This window comes from Dromiciops gliroides, chromosome 5 (genome assembly GCF_019393635.1).
Source record: "Dromiciops gliroides isolate mDroGli1 chromosome 5, mDroGli1.pri, whole genome shotgun sequence".
In the NCBI taxonomy this organism is placed as follows: Eukaryota; Metazoa; Chordata; class Mammalia; order Microbiotheria; family Microbiotheriidae; genus Dromiciops; species Dromiciops gliroides.
The window spans coordinates 278,227,907-278,245,038 of record NC_057865.1 but is presented as its reverse complement, the minus strand read 5'-3'; the positions used below and the strand labels follow the sequence as shown (position 1 = coordinate 278,245,038).

The 17,132-nt window shown below is 39.0% G+C and overlaps 1 protein-coding gene across 1 annotated transcript in view; it reads left to right on the top strand.

The window, feature by feature from the left end:
• The first annotated feature begins 1,978 nt into the window (after positions 1-1,978).
• LOC122729042 (sodium-coupled monocarboxylate transporter 1-like) overlaps positions 1,979-17,132 on the top strand; it is a 30,362-nt gene continuing 15,208 nt past the window's right edge. Inside the window, 7 exon segments of the mRNA XM_043967709.1 lie at positions 1,979-2,329; positions 8,702-8,767; positions 9,732-9,783; positions 10,239-10,306; positions 11,110-11,264; positions 13,387-13,527; positions 15,927-16,056. Of these exon segments, the coding sequence (XP_043823644.1) occupies positions 1,979-2,329; positions 8,702-8,767; positions 9,732-9,783; positions 10,239-10,306; positions 11,110-11,264; positions 13,387-13,527; positions 15,927-16,056 (963 nt within the window).

Here is a 17,132-nt window from a genome sequence, read left to right as displayed (position 1 = left end):
TATGATTTATGAGTGTTAGTGTTACATTGAGTTAGAAATTCCTACTGTCTTTTTTTTTTTTAAACTCTGTTCCCTCTCCTCCATGAAGGAGAAAAGAAAATTATCTCATGGCAAATATCTTACTAGAGTGAATGCTTTGGTAATTAGAAAAATAGCCATCTTTGTTAATGTCCGACAGAATTGCAGCTTTAAGATCTAATCTTAGTGAAAGATTAAAATCTTTGTAAATAAATTCTAGATTACTAAAGATTGCAATCCCAGAGGATTACATTTTTTCAGATAGAGTAGATTCTGGTGCACATCTTTTTTCTCTTGCCACTTTTCAGTGGTTCTCTGCTTCTGCTAGTCTTTGTTGACATACATATAGACATACATATAGAACATAACAGCAGCTTCTGTGACTTGAGTTTTGGAATTAATTTTAGACCACTTGGAGTGAGGGTTTTGTTTTTTCTAAGCATTTGAGCCCTTTTAGGAAATTTTAAAAACGAACAGCCTAAAAGCTGAAACATTTTACAAGTAGTCTCCTTATTAGTTTGACAGCAACAGGATATAAAGAGTGTAGCCAACCAGAAGGAAAGGGATGAGTTTTTGGTGTGTATCTCTCTATTTCTGAACCTCAGTTAGGGAGGGGTCATTGTTGGTTTGCTTTGTAAAAACCATGGGAGGAATTACTTAAAGAAAAAGGGGGAAGTTTGGTCATACTAGCTTTAATTTGGTTTCTTAGCTCTACAAGTGCCATTCAGATCTCAAAGGGTATTTAGGTGGCATAGACAGGAAAATGAAGGTAATAGTTTTGTTTATAACTTGTTTAGAAATTCATTTAGCACTTTATTTTGCCTTGGGAAGGTATGTCTCTGAATATTTGAATCTTCCATGCCTAATTCTTGACTCAGACTTTGTCTTCAACAGGGCAAAGGGGAAAAAAAATACTTTAGAGTCAGTGTGGGGTGACAGTTTCCTTTCTGAAACCTTGTACCCATTTATCAGTGACAATCAGCTGACTCTCAGGATAATAGAATTTTATCACCTACCTGATTAGGCCAAACCCCTTATTTTACAGAGGAAGATACTGTGAGGGAAAAATCTATCCTCTTCTCAATTCTCAGGAACTCAGCAGCGAGGTGACAAAGGCTTTATTTTCTTCTCATGAGAAGGAGGCACCCTAGTGTGCAGCTAGTGGGTGCCATAATTTGTCTTAATAGGATCTCACCTCACTCGTTATTAGATGAGTTGTTGGCAAGTGTGTAAGCCAATTCTTTGTAAATTAGATAATCTTGGAACTACTCAGATCCTAATTCAATTACACACATGGTTTTGACCTTTGGATAAAAGCCAGACAGATGGGGCCTTAATAAGGCGAGGGGACGGTTTAGGACGGGGGACTGGGGATTCTTTTCCCATAATGTAGGTAGTCGCATAGGTAAAACATAAAACTTGGACCTACATTCTTTCCCTCTCGTCCAGATTTGCATCCTACTGCCCCAATCGAGTGGTCAAAACTTTCATTTCCTTCTGGCTAGTTAGGAAAAGTTCAAGGACGCAGGTCTCCTCACAGTGAGCACCAGCCCAAATACCCGGCTTCAAGCCTCCTCAATCCTCAATGCAGCAAGCAGGTAAGTAGGCTACCCAGCCTTAGCGGAGCGCTCAGACGGTTCTTCCCAGACCCGATCTCCTTCCACCTCCTGAGTGGACAGCTCCCTTCCTTGATTCAGAAGGCGTCTCAGAAGCAATCTTCACACCCCTAGCACTACCCTCATAGTCCAGCCTGGGTTCAGAGGAGGGCAGAGGCACCACGCTCCAGTAACTTGAGCCTCCTTAGACAACACCTGGAGGAGCTGGGCTAACAGAGACCAACAGACGGGCGCTCAGGACGCCAGCCCTGCCTGGCCCGGACAGACGAAATCTCCGGAGCAAAGCAGTGCCCAGGACACGGGCTCTACCTGTTTGCAGAGAAGAAAGTTTGCGCAGAGTAGCCATGAGCATCCATCAGGAAACTGGGACCTTCGGGGTGTGGGACTATTTGGTGTTCGCCGGTATGCTGTTCATCTCAGCAGCCATTGGCATTTACTATGCCTTCTCCAGAGGTGGCCGGCAGACCCCGAAGGAATTCATGGTGGGAGACCGGCAGATGACGGCGATGCCAGTGGCGCTGTCTCTCACAGCCAGCTTCATTTCGGCCATCACCGTTCTGGGGACACCCTCTGAGGTCTATCGCTTCGGGGCCATATTCAGTATGTACGCTATCAGCCAAGTCTTAGTGGTCCTCATCACTGCAGAGGTTTTCCTCCCAGTCTTTTACAAGCTGGGCATTGCCAGCACCTACGAGGTAAGGAGACATCTCTGCACACTGCCCTTCCTTTCTGTGCTTAATAAATATGTGGCAGAAAGCTCATTACACTGAGGTTTTAATTTAGAGCTGGAAGGGCTGATAGAGGTCATGTAGGCCAATCCTTTTTAATGCACAGGAGACAACTCTGGCCTAGAAGAGTGACTTGCCCAAGGTCACACAAGTAGTAAGTGCCACAGTGTCATTCCAAATCAAGAACTTTTTTATGTCCCCTGTGCTGCCTTCCCATATATCAAAAGCCATCTCCTTTGCTTCTCCACCATTTCTTGGGGAGGGGAGCACCAAAAAGGCAGAAGGACCTTGGTTAGTTATTTGTCCTCAATCCTGTTGGCTCAGAGGGAAGTGGGTTGCTTTGTTTTAAGCAGCCATACAAACCCTCTGCCCCTGAAATGTGAACCTTTGCTCCAGAGACACCAAACTCTAAATCACAGTTAGAGTGGACTGTGAAAATAAAATTACTATCCCAATTGAGGGAAAAGGGATTGTGACCTGGGCCAGGAGTGAAGAGAGGTGGGCTTTGACCTAAATTTTTTCATTTTGGTTTCCACAAGACAATGAAGCCCTAGTACCCATCTCAATGTCACCATCTGTGTCCTCCCTGTGAAGCTGTCCCTACATAAAACACCTTTCTGGCTTCTCCTTTCCCCATATGTGAAAAGAACAGTAAGAAAAATAACCCTTACCTTATAGCTACCTAAAGGTAGTGTGGCTCAATGGATAGCTATGGAGTCAGGAAGATGGGGCTGTGGTTGGGGGGTGGGGTGTCAAGTCTTGCCTCTGACTGTGAGCTCTTCCATTGTACTGTGAGCTATTTGAGAGTCAGGGCTGTTGTTTGCCTTTGTATCTGCAGAAGTTAGTCCAAAGCCTGGCTCATTGTAGACCTCAGTAAATGCTTATTGGCTAATTAAAATATTAGCTGTGTGACCCTGAGCAAGTCACTTAACCCAATTGCCTCAAACATCCTGGGCCATCTCCAATCCGGATGTATACCTTGCCACTGGGCCCAGATGTCTGTGGAGGAGAGAGTGAGGCTGGTGACATTGCACAGCCATTCCTCACTTAAAGCCAATTCACTGCAAGTCATGACATCACCTCTGACACCTCAAAACTGGATCTGAAAATATCCCTCTATCAAAGAATTACTTACACACATGATCCAATCAAAATTTAAATAAAAGTTTTCATTATCTGACCCACAGAGGTATGACTGGGAGAAGTTTAAACTTCAAGTCCCCAAACAAAGGGGAAAGTGATAATTTTATAGAGGAGAGAAGGTGGTGGGGGGAGAGACTTAGGACTGAAAAGTTATAGCTTTTTTGGGAATGAGGATGCTAACTACTGGGGAGTGGGATACCTTAAATAGTAAATAGACCACTTTCCTAACTTGAGATTGTTGTCATTACCTGGTCCTGATGACATGGCAAACACAACTGGCTCCCAATTAGGCTTATGCTATAAATTTCAAGGCACCCAACTCTCTGGGTGTCCTTGACATGTCTGTTTTGTTATCTGTTTGACTAACCACTATCTGGTTAATTAACTTCTTTGCTTTTCCAAGGAAAGAGTAATCTCTAACTGATCCCAGCAAGTTGATCGACCATATTTCTCCACAGTCAGAGTGTCCTCCTCAGGGTCAGAGTATCCTTAACTGGACCCAGGCCTACTAGACTGCCACTACATTTCCCCACTTTGTCTTTGAATAGCTAAGGGAAAAGAGGGCAGAGGTCTGTCTCCTATAACTGCTTAATTCTGAGTTCAAACTTAAGGCCAACCAAGCTAGTATGTATGGGATCTCTGTGAATTTTCCCTTGTGCCTTCAAGGTAAATCCAATTGTAAAATGGACTTGTGGTCCTGTTTAATGGCCCAAATTCTTGGGATTCCAACTGATATTACAGCCAGGCAGTGTTACAATAAAAGACCTTGCTTTTCTTTTTCAGGTCTGTAAGGTCGAATTAGTCTAATTGTTCAAATTGCATCCCAGAGGGGATTCCCTCCATATATTTTCTCCCTGCTCCATGGGAAGCTGGGCTGTGTGAGGTGCTAGCTACCCAGATATCATCCCCATGTCCAGGGAGATATTGACACCAAGTTGGTGCAGGTAGATAGGTTCAGGAGGGTTACAGCCTTTTGAATCAGGGCTCTGTAAAAATCTATGTAAAATATTTGATTAAAACAATAACTTCAAATAGCTTAGTTAACAGTATTAGTTCTTATTCACAGTACTTCAGAACATGGGGTCAGCAGACCAACTTCCTAACCCATTCATTCTTTTTTTAACAGTATAGGTTTTTTTTCAAACAACATAGAGATTATAAGAGAAATTGCTTTTCAACCATATCTAATGCAATTGTTTACCAAATTTACAGTATAAGAAAATTTAGAAATATAATACCTTAAAACAATATTAGGATTTTTTTAAAACTTGAAACAAAACCAATTAATTACCAAGCAGGTGTTCTTAATTTAGTTGTGTCTACTTTTGCTCTATACTTTACACAGAAAATCATTTATGTAACATTTGCCCTATGGCAAGCAATTTATAGTCATGTGATCCTCACAACAATCCTGGGAGGTAAGCTCTATTATCATCCCCTTTACAGAAAAGTAAACTGGGTCACACAGCTCCTGGATTTCTTAATACCAAATAACAAATCTTTTTAATGTTAAATTCTAATTTGCCATAATAATCCTGATAGGAGAGCACACATTCAGACCATGTTATTTCCTTTAGGGCAGATTTTGGCTTAAATCAAATCAACTGTGGATTTATAATAGTTAATGGTAACACTTTAATTTCTATTGCCCAGTATTCTGCATTTGTAAAAGAAAAATATTTTCATTCATAAATTCACATAATACCTTTGTGAAAGGCACATAGTAACAATTTCCTTGCTATGTAAAAAATTGTTTCCTACTTTTCTCTAATGAGCTAGGATCTCTGCCCCTACCTTTGAAATTTATCAGATAACAAATTGAAGTTCAAATGTGCAGACTTTTTCCCCCTTTTGTTACAGAAGGTTTTTTTTTTTTGTCACAAGGCTTTTGTGGCCTGCAGGTAAAGGGAATTAATGCTGACAGGGCATGGCCTATTTTACAGGGATTGACAAATTCTCAATTTGGATAGCACAAGGAGATATTTAAGATTCCATATAATAAGCGCATTAACAAATAACCAATATCTTTACCATAACCAAAATTTGTTACATTAGATTTAATGTCTTCCTAAAAATTTATCCTAAGAATGATTAAGTAGATGCTTATCTAACCTTACTTGTTGGAAACTGAAGACAAAGTCTGAAAAATCCTTCTTAGGAAAGTATATATCTATCTATATCCATCTCCATCTCCATCTCCATCTCCATCATCTCTATCTGTACCTGTACCTGTACCTGTACCCCTACCTCTACCTCTACCCCTACCCCTACCTCTACCTCTACCTCTACCTCTATCTCTATCTCTATCTCTATCTCTATCTCTATCTCTATCTCTATCTCTATCTCTATCTCTATCTCTATCTCTATCTCTATCTCTATCTGTCTCTCTCTCTATCATGTCTATTTCTATCTCTATCTCTTTAACTATACCTATATATCTTTATCTAGATCTATGTCTACATCTACATCAACATCTCTCTATCTCTATATACATATTTTAAATAAAAATATTTTCTTTGCAATTTCTAGCTCTTAAAAACCAAATCACTGTACTTTATTGAGCATGTGGCTAGATCTTAAAGCCTTAAAATACAAATGAGGATATTTTTAAAGATTCTTGCTGTGCCCACTTCACAGAAAACCATTATTACTATTACAACAGTCTTTTGCCAATCCATAACCCAAAAGAATTTTAAGAATTCACATTCTAACAATATCTCTAGTACAATGAACTATTAAACTATTGGGCAATTTTCTTTTACATACAACTGAGGTAACAGCTTAAAACTATAAAAATTATAAAACTATACAAATTTCCTGATATAGCATCATCTTAATAAATTTTATTTAAAATGAGACCAGAATTGATTCAATTACAACTGGATCTATTTTCCAAATGATATCATACAGAACCTCAATTAATAATGTCATCTTAGTATTATTTCACACAAGAACCATTTATTCCAAGCATTTCATATTTTCCTGGTTTTTTTAATAGACATTCCACTACAAAAGATTTTTTGGGGGGGCAGGGCAATGAGGATTAAGTGACTTGCCCAGGGTCACACAGCTAGTAAATGTCAAGTTGTCTGAGGCCAGATTCAAGTTGTCTTGAATCCAGGGCCCGTGCTTTATCCACTGTGCCTCCTAGCTGCTCCCCACTACAAAAGATTTTAAAAATGGCAGTATATGACAGATTTTACTTTAGTTTGTATGATTCCCCAAATTTCTTAACTACATACCAATCAAATTCAATAATCTTTTTGATGATTTGATGGCACAAAACGTTTCTCTTGTTGGTAAGACCATTACTGTCCTATATCATTAATTGTCCATTCACTTTTTCCCTCTTGAAAAAAAAACACCTGCAGTATTAATGACATTCCATGATTATGTAGGAAAGCTCTGCACTGTTTCTGTTTTGCAAGAGCTCATTAAGATAAACACCCCTGAAGATACAGAAGCCATTCAATAACAATAATAGCTTGTCTATTGAGCTTGAAGGTTTGCATACCTTACAAAAGTTATCTCATTTGATTCTCACAACAACCCTGGGACATAGGTACTATCATCACCCCCATTTTATACATGAGTAAACAGGTCAAATCACTTGACCAAGGTCATACAGCTAGCAAGTGTCTGAGATAGAGTTTGAAGTTAGGTTTTTCTGACTCCAAGTTCAGCATCCTATCCACAATACCAGCTAGCATCCTTTTAGCATGTCCCCCCCCCCCCAATGTTTCTGTGACAGAAGCTGGCTTTTGTTTCTCACTATAATGATTGAAAAACAACCTCCTTTCACTTCAGTTAGCATTTGCCTACACAGGTAAAGAAAAGACAAATACAAAATTGTAGCTATGGAGGTGGTCATTTGCATCACTTATCTGACTTGACCTTTTACAGAGGAGGTAGCTGAGGCCCAGAGAAGTGGCTTGATCCAAATCATACATGTAGTATGTGCTACACAAAGTAGCTGATCTGGAATTTGAACCCAGGTTCCCAACTCCAAATCCTGTACTTTCCTTCCATAGATATCTTCTGATAGAGAGCTGTGATACACACGCACGCACACACACACACTCACATACACACACATTGGTTATGACTGGTCAGCTAGGGAAGCAGCTGTGCCAATCGAAAGGACAGTAGACTTGGAGTCTGAGGACCTGGGTTCAAATTCTGCCTTTGCCACTTACTATCAGAAAGACTTTGAGGTCAGATATGATCTTTGAGGTCCATTCTTGTTAGAAATCATCACAGCTCAGAATTAGCTCAAAGACCTTAACCTCCTCAGAGTGGGCTCATGGAGGGAATAACATTCATACCCAATTGGGAGGAGTAATCTATTTAATCCTACAGGAAAGTAGGAGGGGAAGACGATAAGGAAGGAAGGGTGAAAAAAGGGACTGCAGAGCGGGGGAGAGGATAGTCAAAAGGAAAACACTTTTGAGGAAGAATAGGTAAAAAGAAGATAGAAAACAGAGTAAATATGGGAAGGGAATAGAATGGAGGGAAATAGTTATGATGATTGATTATAATGGCAAAACATATGGTACCTAGTTTCCTGGGCTATTATGAAGAAAATTCTCTGTCAAGTTTAAGGTACTATATACAGGTTATGATGAACAGGATACTATCAGAAAAACCTGGAAAGACCTACATGAACTAAAGCAGAATGAAATGTACTGTATACAAAATAATAGCAATAGTGTAAGATGATCTGCTGGGAAGTAAGTGGTTATTTTCAGCAAGGCAATATAACTCTGAAGGACTTATGAAAATTGCAACCCATCTACAGACAAAGAACTGATAGTATCTGAAAACAGATGGAAATACATTAAAAAATTTTTTTTCTCTTTGACAGTTCCTTAATCTGAAATTTTGGCATTTTTTGACTGTTTTCTCTTACAACCTTGCTAATGTGGGAATATTTTTCATGACTACTCACGTATAACTTATTTTGAATTGCTTGAGTTCTTGTGGGTGGGGAGTGGGAATGGAGGGAGGAAGAGAAGTTGAAACACAAAGTTTAAAAAAATTGATGTTAAAATTTGTTTTTACATATATTTGGGAAAATAAAATTCTATTTTGCAAAAGAAAAAAGCAATCTATAATGCAATGATAGTGTGGGACACTGTTACATGAAACTATTGATCATGCATATTAACCATTTTACCTTTTAAATTATTTTTTAAGTATTTAGAGCTTCGTTTCAACAAACACATTCGCCTCTGTGGAACAATCCTCTTCATCTTTCAAACGGTTAGTAATTCTCCAGTCCCTTTACACACACACACACACAGTGTTTTGGGAAACTAAACACTTTGGTTTAGTTTAGTGTTCTGTCCATAACATCTGGGATGTTTTAAGGAGCTGAGTGGATTTATGGGATGTTTAAATGAAAAATGAAAAGAAAAAACAATGGGGAAAAGCAGCCTCTCATTGCAGGGCACTGACCATAGATATTCTTAAACAACTTTCAGAAAACATTCTTATTGGAACCATAATTTGTTGATCAATTGCCACTGATGAATGAATTTCAGGAAAGCATTTACAATGTTCCAGACCTGTGTTAAGTGCTGGGGATACAAGGTGGTCTATTCCACAGCTGGACAGCTCCAACTGGGGGACATTTCACCTTTGGCAAAGTCTGCCCCTCTGCAACTGCTTGCTACAAGCAAGCAAAAGTGGCCGCTGACTTCAGGAAACTTACCTTCTAATAACAAAAGACAATCTGTATGAGAAGCTAGAGTTGGAAGGACAGGACAATGTGGAGGGTACACTCCAAGTAAAATTGTTTGAAATTGGCTGGGAAGTAGCATGATTGTCCTGGGTTTAATCAAGATAAGATGAAAGCTTACCAATCAGAGCCTGGGTTGCCAGTCTGAATTCTTATGGGAGAAGAATAAAGTAAGAGTGTGACTTGGAGATGACTATGTGTATAAATTTATTTTGGGTTTTGATTAAACATCAAATCAACATACAAATTAATGAGTGGGTTCAACAGTGAACCCACTTGTTCCTGAGAAATGAAACTTAGTGACCTAGAATAGGGAATTAGGGGTTTGAATGAGAAGCTCTTCCTTCACTCTATACCCCAAATATAAATGCAACCATAGGAAGATGGGGAGTGGTATATTTGAATACTAAGAAGACTGTAATAAAACGGTTTTATATATTTAAGAATTCCATGTCCATATTCCACATTCTGGCTTGACTTTTCTAGATTCTATATACTGGGATTGTTATTTATGCTCCAGCTCTTGCTTTGAATCAAGGTAAGTTTTTGCACATTTAATAGTCCTACATGGGGTTAATTTTGAATAAGCTTTTCCAAATGGAGGGAGTGGCCCCAGGGCCAAAGGAGTATTGAGATGTGATTTTCAGAGTTGATGTGATTGTGCAGGAAGATGTGTTTCTAGAGATAATGGTGAAGTCCAGGGGAGCAGCCAGGTGTGAAAGGATGAATGAGGTGGTTATTCTGGGTTTCCACCTCAAATGGAAAATCTGGGAGGAGCCTTCTCAGATGCACAAAGACTAGTTGCAGAGCCAGGATATGAAACCAGGTCCTCTCCCTCCTTAAGCAGCCCTATTTGAACTGCAAATATGTTTGTTTTGTGAAATCTTAATGGAAAAAAGAGAATCTTAAAGAAATTTGGGATGTGGGGTGTGGTTCTTGAGAGCCAGTACACAATTCATGGGTATTAATTTGTATTTCCCTTTTTTTCTTCAGTCACAGGATTTGACCTGTGGGGTACAATCATTGTCACAGGAGTGGTCTGCACTTTCTACTGCACAATGGTATGCCTACCATTTATTTCCATTGGTTCATGTCTCATGAAGTCTACATAACTACAAATTCTAGGACTCAGGCACTGTTCCTCTTCTTTAATTATACATGGATGGAAAAATATATACATGGATGATAGGAAGTATTCAGAGGGAAAAAAGTTTATATTTCTTTATCATGTTTGATGAATTTGTGTGTGTGGTGGTAGTGGTGGTGTTAGTGGGGCAAGAATACTCAGGTTAATTTGGAGGGAGTTAGGGTCTTGTTACAGTGCTATGCATTGAGGACAGTGTGGTATTGTGAGGTAATCCCAGAGGTGTGGAGCCAAGATGGAGGAGAAAAAAGGCAGGGACTCAACTGAGCTTTTCCAAATTCCCCTTCAAATATCTTTAAAATAATGTCTCAAAATACATTCTGGGGCAGCAGAAGCCACAAAAGGATGGGGTGAAACAATTTTCCAGCCCAAGACAATCTTCTAAGATGACAGGTCTGTCGCACAGGGGTGAGAGTGTAATGCAGTTCAGTCCACGCCATGCCAGGACAGTGCAGACCAGGCCTCGCATACCAGTGGGGAGACCATCCTTCCCCCTGTGTCCCCACCACTGGATTCAGAGCCAGAAGACTGGACTTCACACCTTGGCTACACCCCTTACTACAAGTGTGTTAACTTAGACAAGTTATTTAACCTCTCTAGCCCAAATTTCTTCATTTTAATATTGAGGTATTGGATTAGGTGACCCCTTAAGGTCCCTTCTAGCTTCTATGAGTCAATGATCAGACTGGTAATATTTTAAATGTACTTTCCCCAACAAAGGGTGGTTTCAAAGCTGTCATCTGGACAGATGTTTTCCAAATTGGAATCATGGTGGCAGGACTTTTTTCTGTGATCATCCGGGCTGCTGAGATTCAAGGTGGGATCAACAATATTCTAAATGATTCCTATCATGGAGGAAGATTGAACTTCTGGGAGTAAGTTTTCATTTGTCCCTTTGTGTGTGTGTGTGTGTGTGTGTGTGTGTGTGTGTGTGTGTGTGTGTGACAGAGAGAGAGAGTATATGAATGTTTTTATATCTATGTGTGTGTGAGCATGTGTGTTTATATATGTAAGTGAGTGTATGAGTATGTGTTTATTTGTGTTGTTTGTTTACTTATATGTGTGTATTTATATGCATGTGTTATGTGAGATTTAAAATTGGATATTAGATCATAAATCTCCCCTGCTTAACCCTTCCCTTAATTTATCTCCCAGACTAGTAAATGGAAGAAGCTTCTGGTTTTCTAGATAGAGCCTTTATTGTATATAAGGTGTTGTTGATTAGAAGGATAGGAAAATAGAAATACAGTACAAATCATCTTAAATCTAGGCTTAGTCTATATTCCTTATAAAAACTCACCAAACCGATTTAGGCCACCTTTGGAGTGAGTCAGACCGTCTGTGCCGCGCCGCCAGGAGTCCCTTCGTGGTCGCCATCTGTTAAGGGCTAAAATTCTAGCTAAACTGTCTAAAATATCTAATGAGTGGTCGCCAATAAATTATAAGCTTTAGCAAGAGTTAGACTTTTAAGCATTTATTAAGGAGAATAAGAATTTGGTAAAGAGAGAGAAAAAGGCCTAGATTTCTATCTATTAAAGGGAGAGCACATTTCTAGCTCCCTTCTCCACCAGAGTCCAGAGGAAAAGAGACCGAGACTGAGCGCCAGTCTCTTCCTTCCTCCTCCCACTAGCCCGCGTCACTTCCTGACTCCTGGTCTTGCCCTCAAAGACCTTCCCTTCATGGGCAGAACTCTTCTACAGTAAGTATCCAGCAGGTGGCATCATTCCAATCGTTACAGTTATTAGGATAAATTTTCAGTGGAAACAGTAGTTATTTGACAATTTAATTAATTTTCTGTTGAATTGATTTATTTGCTTTTTTGAATTTTGAATAACACATTTTAAATTTAAATTTTAGGCGGCAGCTAGGTGGCACAGTGGATAAAGCACCGGCCCTGGATTCCGGAGGACCTGAGTTCAAATGTGACCTCAGACACTTGACAATTACTAGCTGTCTGACCCTGGGCAAGTCACTTAACTCTCATTGCCCCGCAAAAAAAGCAAACAAACAAACAATAAATTTAAATTTTAACCAGAAGGGGCACCAGCTATTATTCACTGTTGAGTGCTGCAGTTTCTGGATGACACTTTCTCATATCAGTAGAGAAGTAGAGGAGCTCAGCTTGCTTGGTCACATCAGTTACCTAATTTATCTCCATTAGACTTTTCCTGTGAGATCACATGAAAAATATCATGTATACATCAAAGCCTTGAATGCCAGAATTAGAAATGTAATCTTTTCAAAGAATATTTTATAAAGTCAAAAAATGAACTGGAGTGGTGTATATCATGAGATGGTGGTTATATTGAATTTTAACAAGAAATATCAATATATTAAAATTTAAAATAATTAACCTTACAAGGTTTAAAAAATTTTGTAGCATTTGTAATCCTGAAATTATTGAATCTTAAGACTGCAATCGGACTTCTCCGACACCCTGTCTTATCTCGTTTGATCCTCACTACAACCCTACCCATTCTATAGTTGAAACTGAGGCTCGCAGAAGTTAAGTGACTGGCCTAGAGTCACACAGCTAGTAAGTGTCAGAAGGTGGATTTGAGCTCAGGTCTTCTTGCCTCCAGGTGCAGACACTCTGTGGACTATGGCACCATCTGGCTGCCTAGAAAAAGGGCCTTAGTTTTCTTTATTTTTTTCTTTCTTTCTTTCTTTCTTTCTTTCCTTCCTTCCTTCCTTCCTTCCTTCCTTCCTTCCTTCCTTCCTTCCTTCCTTCCTTCCTTCCTTCCTTCCTTCCTTCCTTTCTTTCTTTCTTTCTTTCTTTCTTTCTTTCTTTCTTTCTTTCTTTCTTTCTTTCTTTCTTTCTTTCTTTCTTTCTTTCTTTCTTTCTTTCTTTCTTTCTTTCCAAGCCCTTACAGTTTCAAAGTTCCAAGGGATGATTTTTCATTTCATTGGGCTTAAATAAGAATGGTTTCCACAATGTTAGACTCTGTGCAATAATTGTCTGACATTTTGTCTCTTTCTTTTTCTTTTGACATTTAGCTTCAATCCAAACCCTTTGCAAAGGTATAGCTTCTGGACAATTGTCATTGGGGGGACCTTCACATCAACCAGCGTCTATGGCACCAGTCAATCCCAGGTCCAGAGGTACATCGCTTGTAAAAGCAGGTTCCAAGCAAAAATGTAAGAGAGACTCTGGTCTCAACAGTCTTTCAATGTCCTTCAATTTTTATAAAGGTCTTTTAAATTCTTTATATAATGGTAAATAGGGCAGCAAGGTGGTGAAGTGGATAGGGCACCAGGCCTGGCATCAGGAAGACTCATCTTCCTGAGTTCAAGTATGGTCTCCAACATTCACCTGCTGTGTGACCTTGGGCAAGTCACTTGACTCAATTTGCCTCGGTTTCTTCATGTGTCAAATGAGCTGGAGAAAGAAATGGCAAAGCACTCTGGTATCTTTGTTAAGAAAACCCCAAATGGGGTCAGGAAGAGTCAGACACCACTGGAAAACAACTGAAATGGTAAGTAACATAGCAAAAATAATAATATAATAACATAAAAATAACATGATGTTAAATGCAGATGCTGCTAGTGAGGGCAATGATGCTGCTGACAATGGTAGTGATTATGGCAGTGATGATGGTGCGAATGATGGTGATGGTGATGATCATTGTATTGCTAAGAAAAGCTAGGTCTTTCATAGTTGATCATATTACAGTGTTGCTGTTACTGTGTACAATGTTTCCCTGGTTCAACCCATTTCACTTTGTATCAGCTCATAAAAGTCTTCCCATGTTTTTCTGAAACCATCCTGTTTCTCATTTCTTATAGCACAATAGTATTCCATCATAATCATATACCATTATTTGTTCAGCCATTCCTCAATTGATGGGCATCCCCTCCATTTCCAATTCTTTGCCACCACAAAAAGAGCAGCTATAAATATTTTTGTAAATATAGGTCCTTTCCCTTTTTTCTTTAAAAATATCTTTGGGGATATGAACAGGCAGTTTTCAGAAGAAGAAATCAAAGCTATCTATTGCCATATGAAAAAATACTCTAAATCACTATTGATTAGAGAAATGCAAATTAAAATAACTCTGAGGTACCACCTGACACCTATCAGATTGGCTAATATGACAAAAAAGGAAAATAATACATGTTGGAGAAACTGTGGAAAAATTAGGACACTAATGCATTGTTGGTGGAGCTGGGAACTGATCCAACCATTCTGGTGAACAATTTGGAACTATGCCCAAAGGGCTATGGGACTGTGCATACCCTTTGATTCAGTAATACCACCACTATGTTTGTATCCCAAAGAGATCATAAAAAAGGGGAAAAGACCCACATGTACAAAAATATTTATAGCAGCTCCCTTTGTGGTGGCAAAGAATTTGAAATTGAGGGAATGCCCATCAATTGGGGAATGGCTGAACAAGTTGTGGCATATGAATATAATGGAATACTACTATGCTGTAAGAAATGATGAGCAGGCAGATTTTAGAAAAACCTGGAAAGACAAGTGAACTGATGCTGAGTGAAGAGAGCAGAACCAGGAGAACACTGTACACAGTAACAGCAATATTGTGTGATGAACAATGGGGATAGACTTGGCTCTTTTCATCAATGCAATGATCCAAGACAATTCCAAAGAACTCAACATGGAAAATGTTCTCCACATCCAGAAAAAAGAACTGTGGAAGATGAATGCAGATTGAACCATACTGTTTCTACTTTAAAAAAATTTTTTTTGTTATTGTTCTTTTGAGGTTTTTCTCTTTTGTTCTGATTCTTCTTTCACAACATGATTAATGCAGAAGCATGTTTAATGTGATTATACATGTATAACCTGTATCAGATTACTTTCTGTCTTGGGGAGAGGAGAGGGAAGGGAGGGAAGGAGGTAAATTTGGAACTAAAAATCTTATGAAAACAAATGTCGAAAAACTATCTTTACATGTAACTGGAAAATAATAAAATACTTTTATGATAGAAATAATATCTGTGGGATACAAACCTAGTGGTGGTATTGCTGGATCAAAGGGTACACACAGTTCTATAGTCCTTTGGACATAGTTCCAAATTGCTCTCCAGAATGTTGGATCAGTTGTACTGTAGGGTTTCTAAAGAAAGCAGCTAGTAGAGAGTGAAAAGAAAGAACTTGAACTCAGGTTGTCAAGGTCCAAGTACAGTGGCTCTACTCTTAGGCTATGATGCAGCCTACAGTTTTGATGACAGAAAGATTGTTAAGTCAGAGCAAAAACCCATTTTTGCATCCAACTAATGATAGTGTGTTTTTTGTTTGATGGTTTGTTTTTTGGTGAGGCAATTGGGGTTAAGTGACTTGCCTAGGGTCACACAGTAGTAAATGTTAAGTGTCTGAGGCTGGATTTGAACTCAGGTCCTCCTGATTCCAGGGCCAGTGCTCTATCCACTTGCGCCACCTAGCTGCCCCATGATAGTGTGTTTTTACTTAATGTAACATGGAAAGAAAACTGCTAATGCTATGCTTCCCTCCCCCCATGCTATCCTTCCTTTTACATTCAAATGGTGGAATTTTATTTTATTTTTTGTTTTAGGTCTCTTTATATAAGTCTTGTAGGACACTGGATAATTCTTATCTGCACCATACTTTGTGGGCTTGTCATTTATTCAAGGTACCATGACTGTGATCCTTGGACTTCAAAGAAAGTATCAGCACCAGACCAGGTTCAGTACTGTTGCTCTTTTGTGAATGCATTAGCCAAATTAATCAAGCATATTATGAAATGCCTATACTTATTCCGATAAAATCCTCCATATTAAGCAAAAACCATATGGGAAGGCTAGAAACTTATTTTCATGAGCTGTTATAAAAGATTTAGTAAATTTGTACTTGCAAAGTTATGGCTGACTCTATCAGATTCCTTTATGTCTTGGCGAGGGGGGAGAAGAAAAATTTTGAACTAAAAATCTTATGAAAACAAATGTTGAAAACTGTTTTTTCACGTAACTGGAAAATAATAAAATGCTTTTATGATTAAATTAAAAAAAGAAATAAGAGTTATAGCTGAATGAGGCATCCTGGATCCAAAATTAAAATGCAAAGACAATTTGGGGGGGCAGGGCAATGAGGGCTATTTGACTTGCCCAAGGTCACACAGCTGATAAGTGTCAAGTGTCTGAGGCTGGATTTGAACTCAGGTCCTCCTGAATCCAGGGCCAGTGCTTTCTTCACTGTGCCACCTACCTGCCCTGTGAAGACAAATTTTAAGATCATCTGGTTGACAATAGTTAGACTAGATGGATCCCAGTCATGTTTTAGAAATTAGTCTAATTACAAATAGGAAAGCAATGAGCAAATCACAGAGCCATTTAGCAGCATTGAAGCTTTTCTACCAATCAGCAAACATTTATTAAGCACCTACTATGTGCCAGACACTGTGCTAAGCACTGTATCCAAAGAGAGCCCTTATGGTTCTACAGAACAAGTTTTAGATTTGGATGCTCCAGAGAGATCCTGAGCTAATACAGTTTAGGAATAGTTGCTTTAAAAAGGTGATATCGGGGACAGCTAGGTGGCGCAGTGGACAATGCACCAGCCCTGGAATCAGGAAGACCTCAGTTCAAATCCAACCTCAGACACTTGACATTTACTAGCTGTGTGACCCTGGGCAAGTCACTTAACCCTCATTGCTCTGCTAAAAAAAAAGAAAAAAAATAAATACATAAAAAAGGTGATATCAAGTTTTGGAATAGAGCTAAATAATTATCTGAAACATTTATTTATATGAAATAGCTCATTC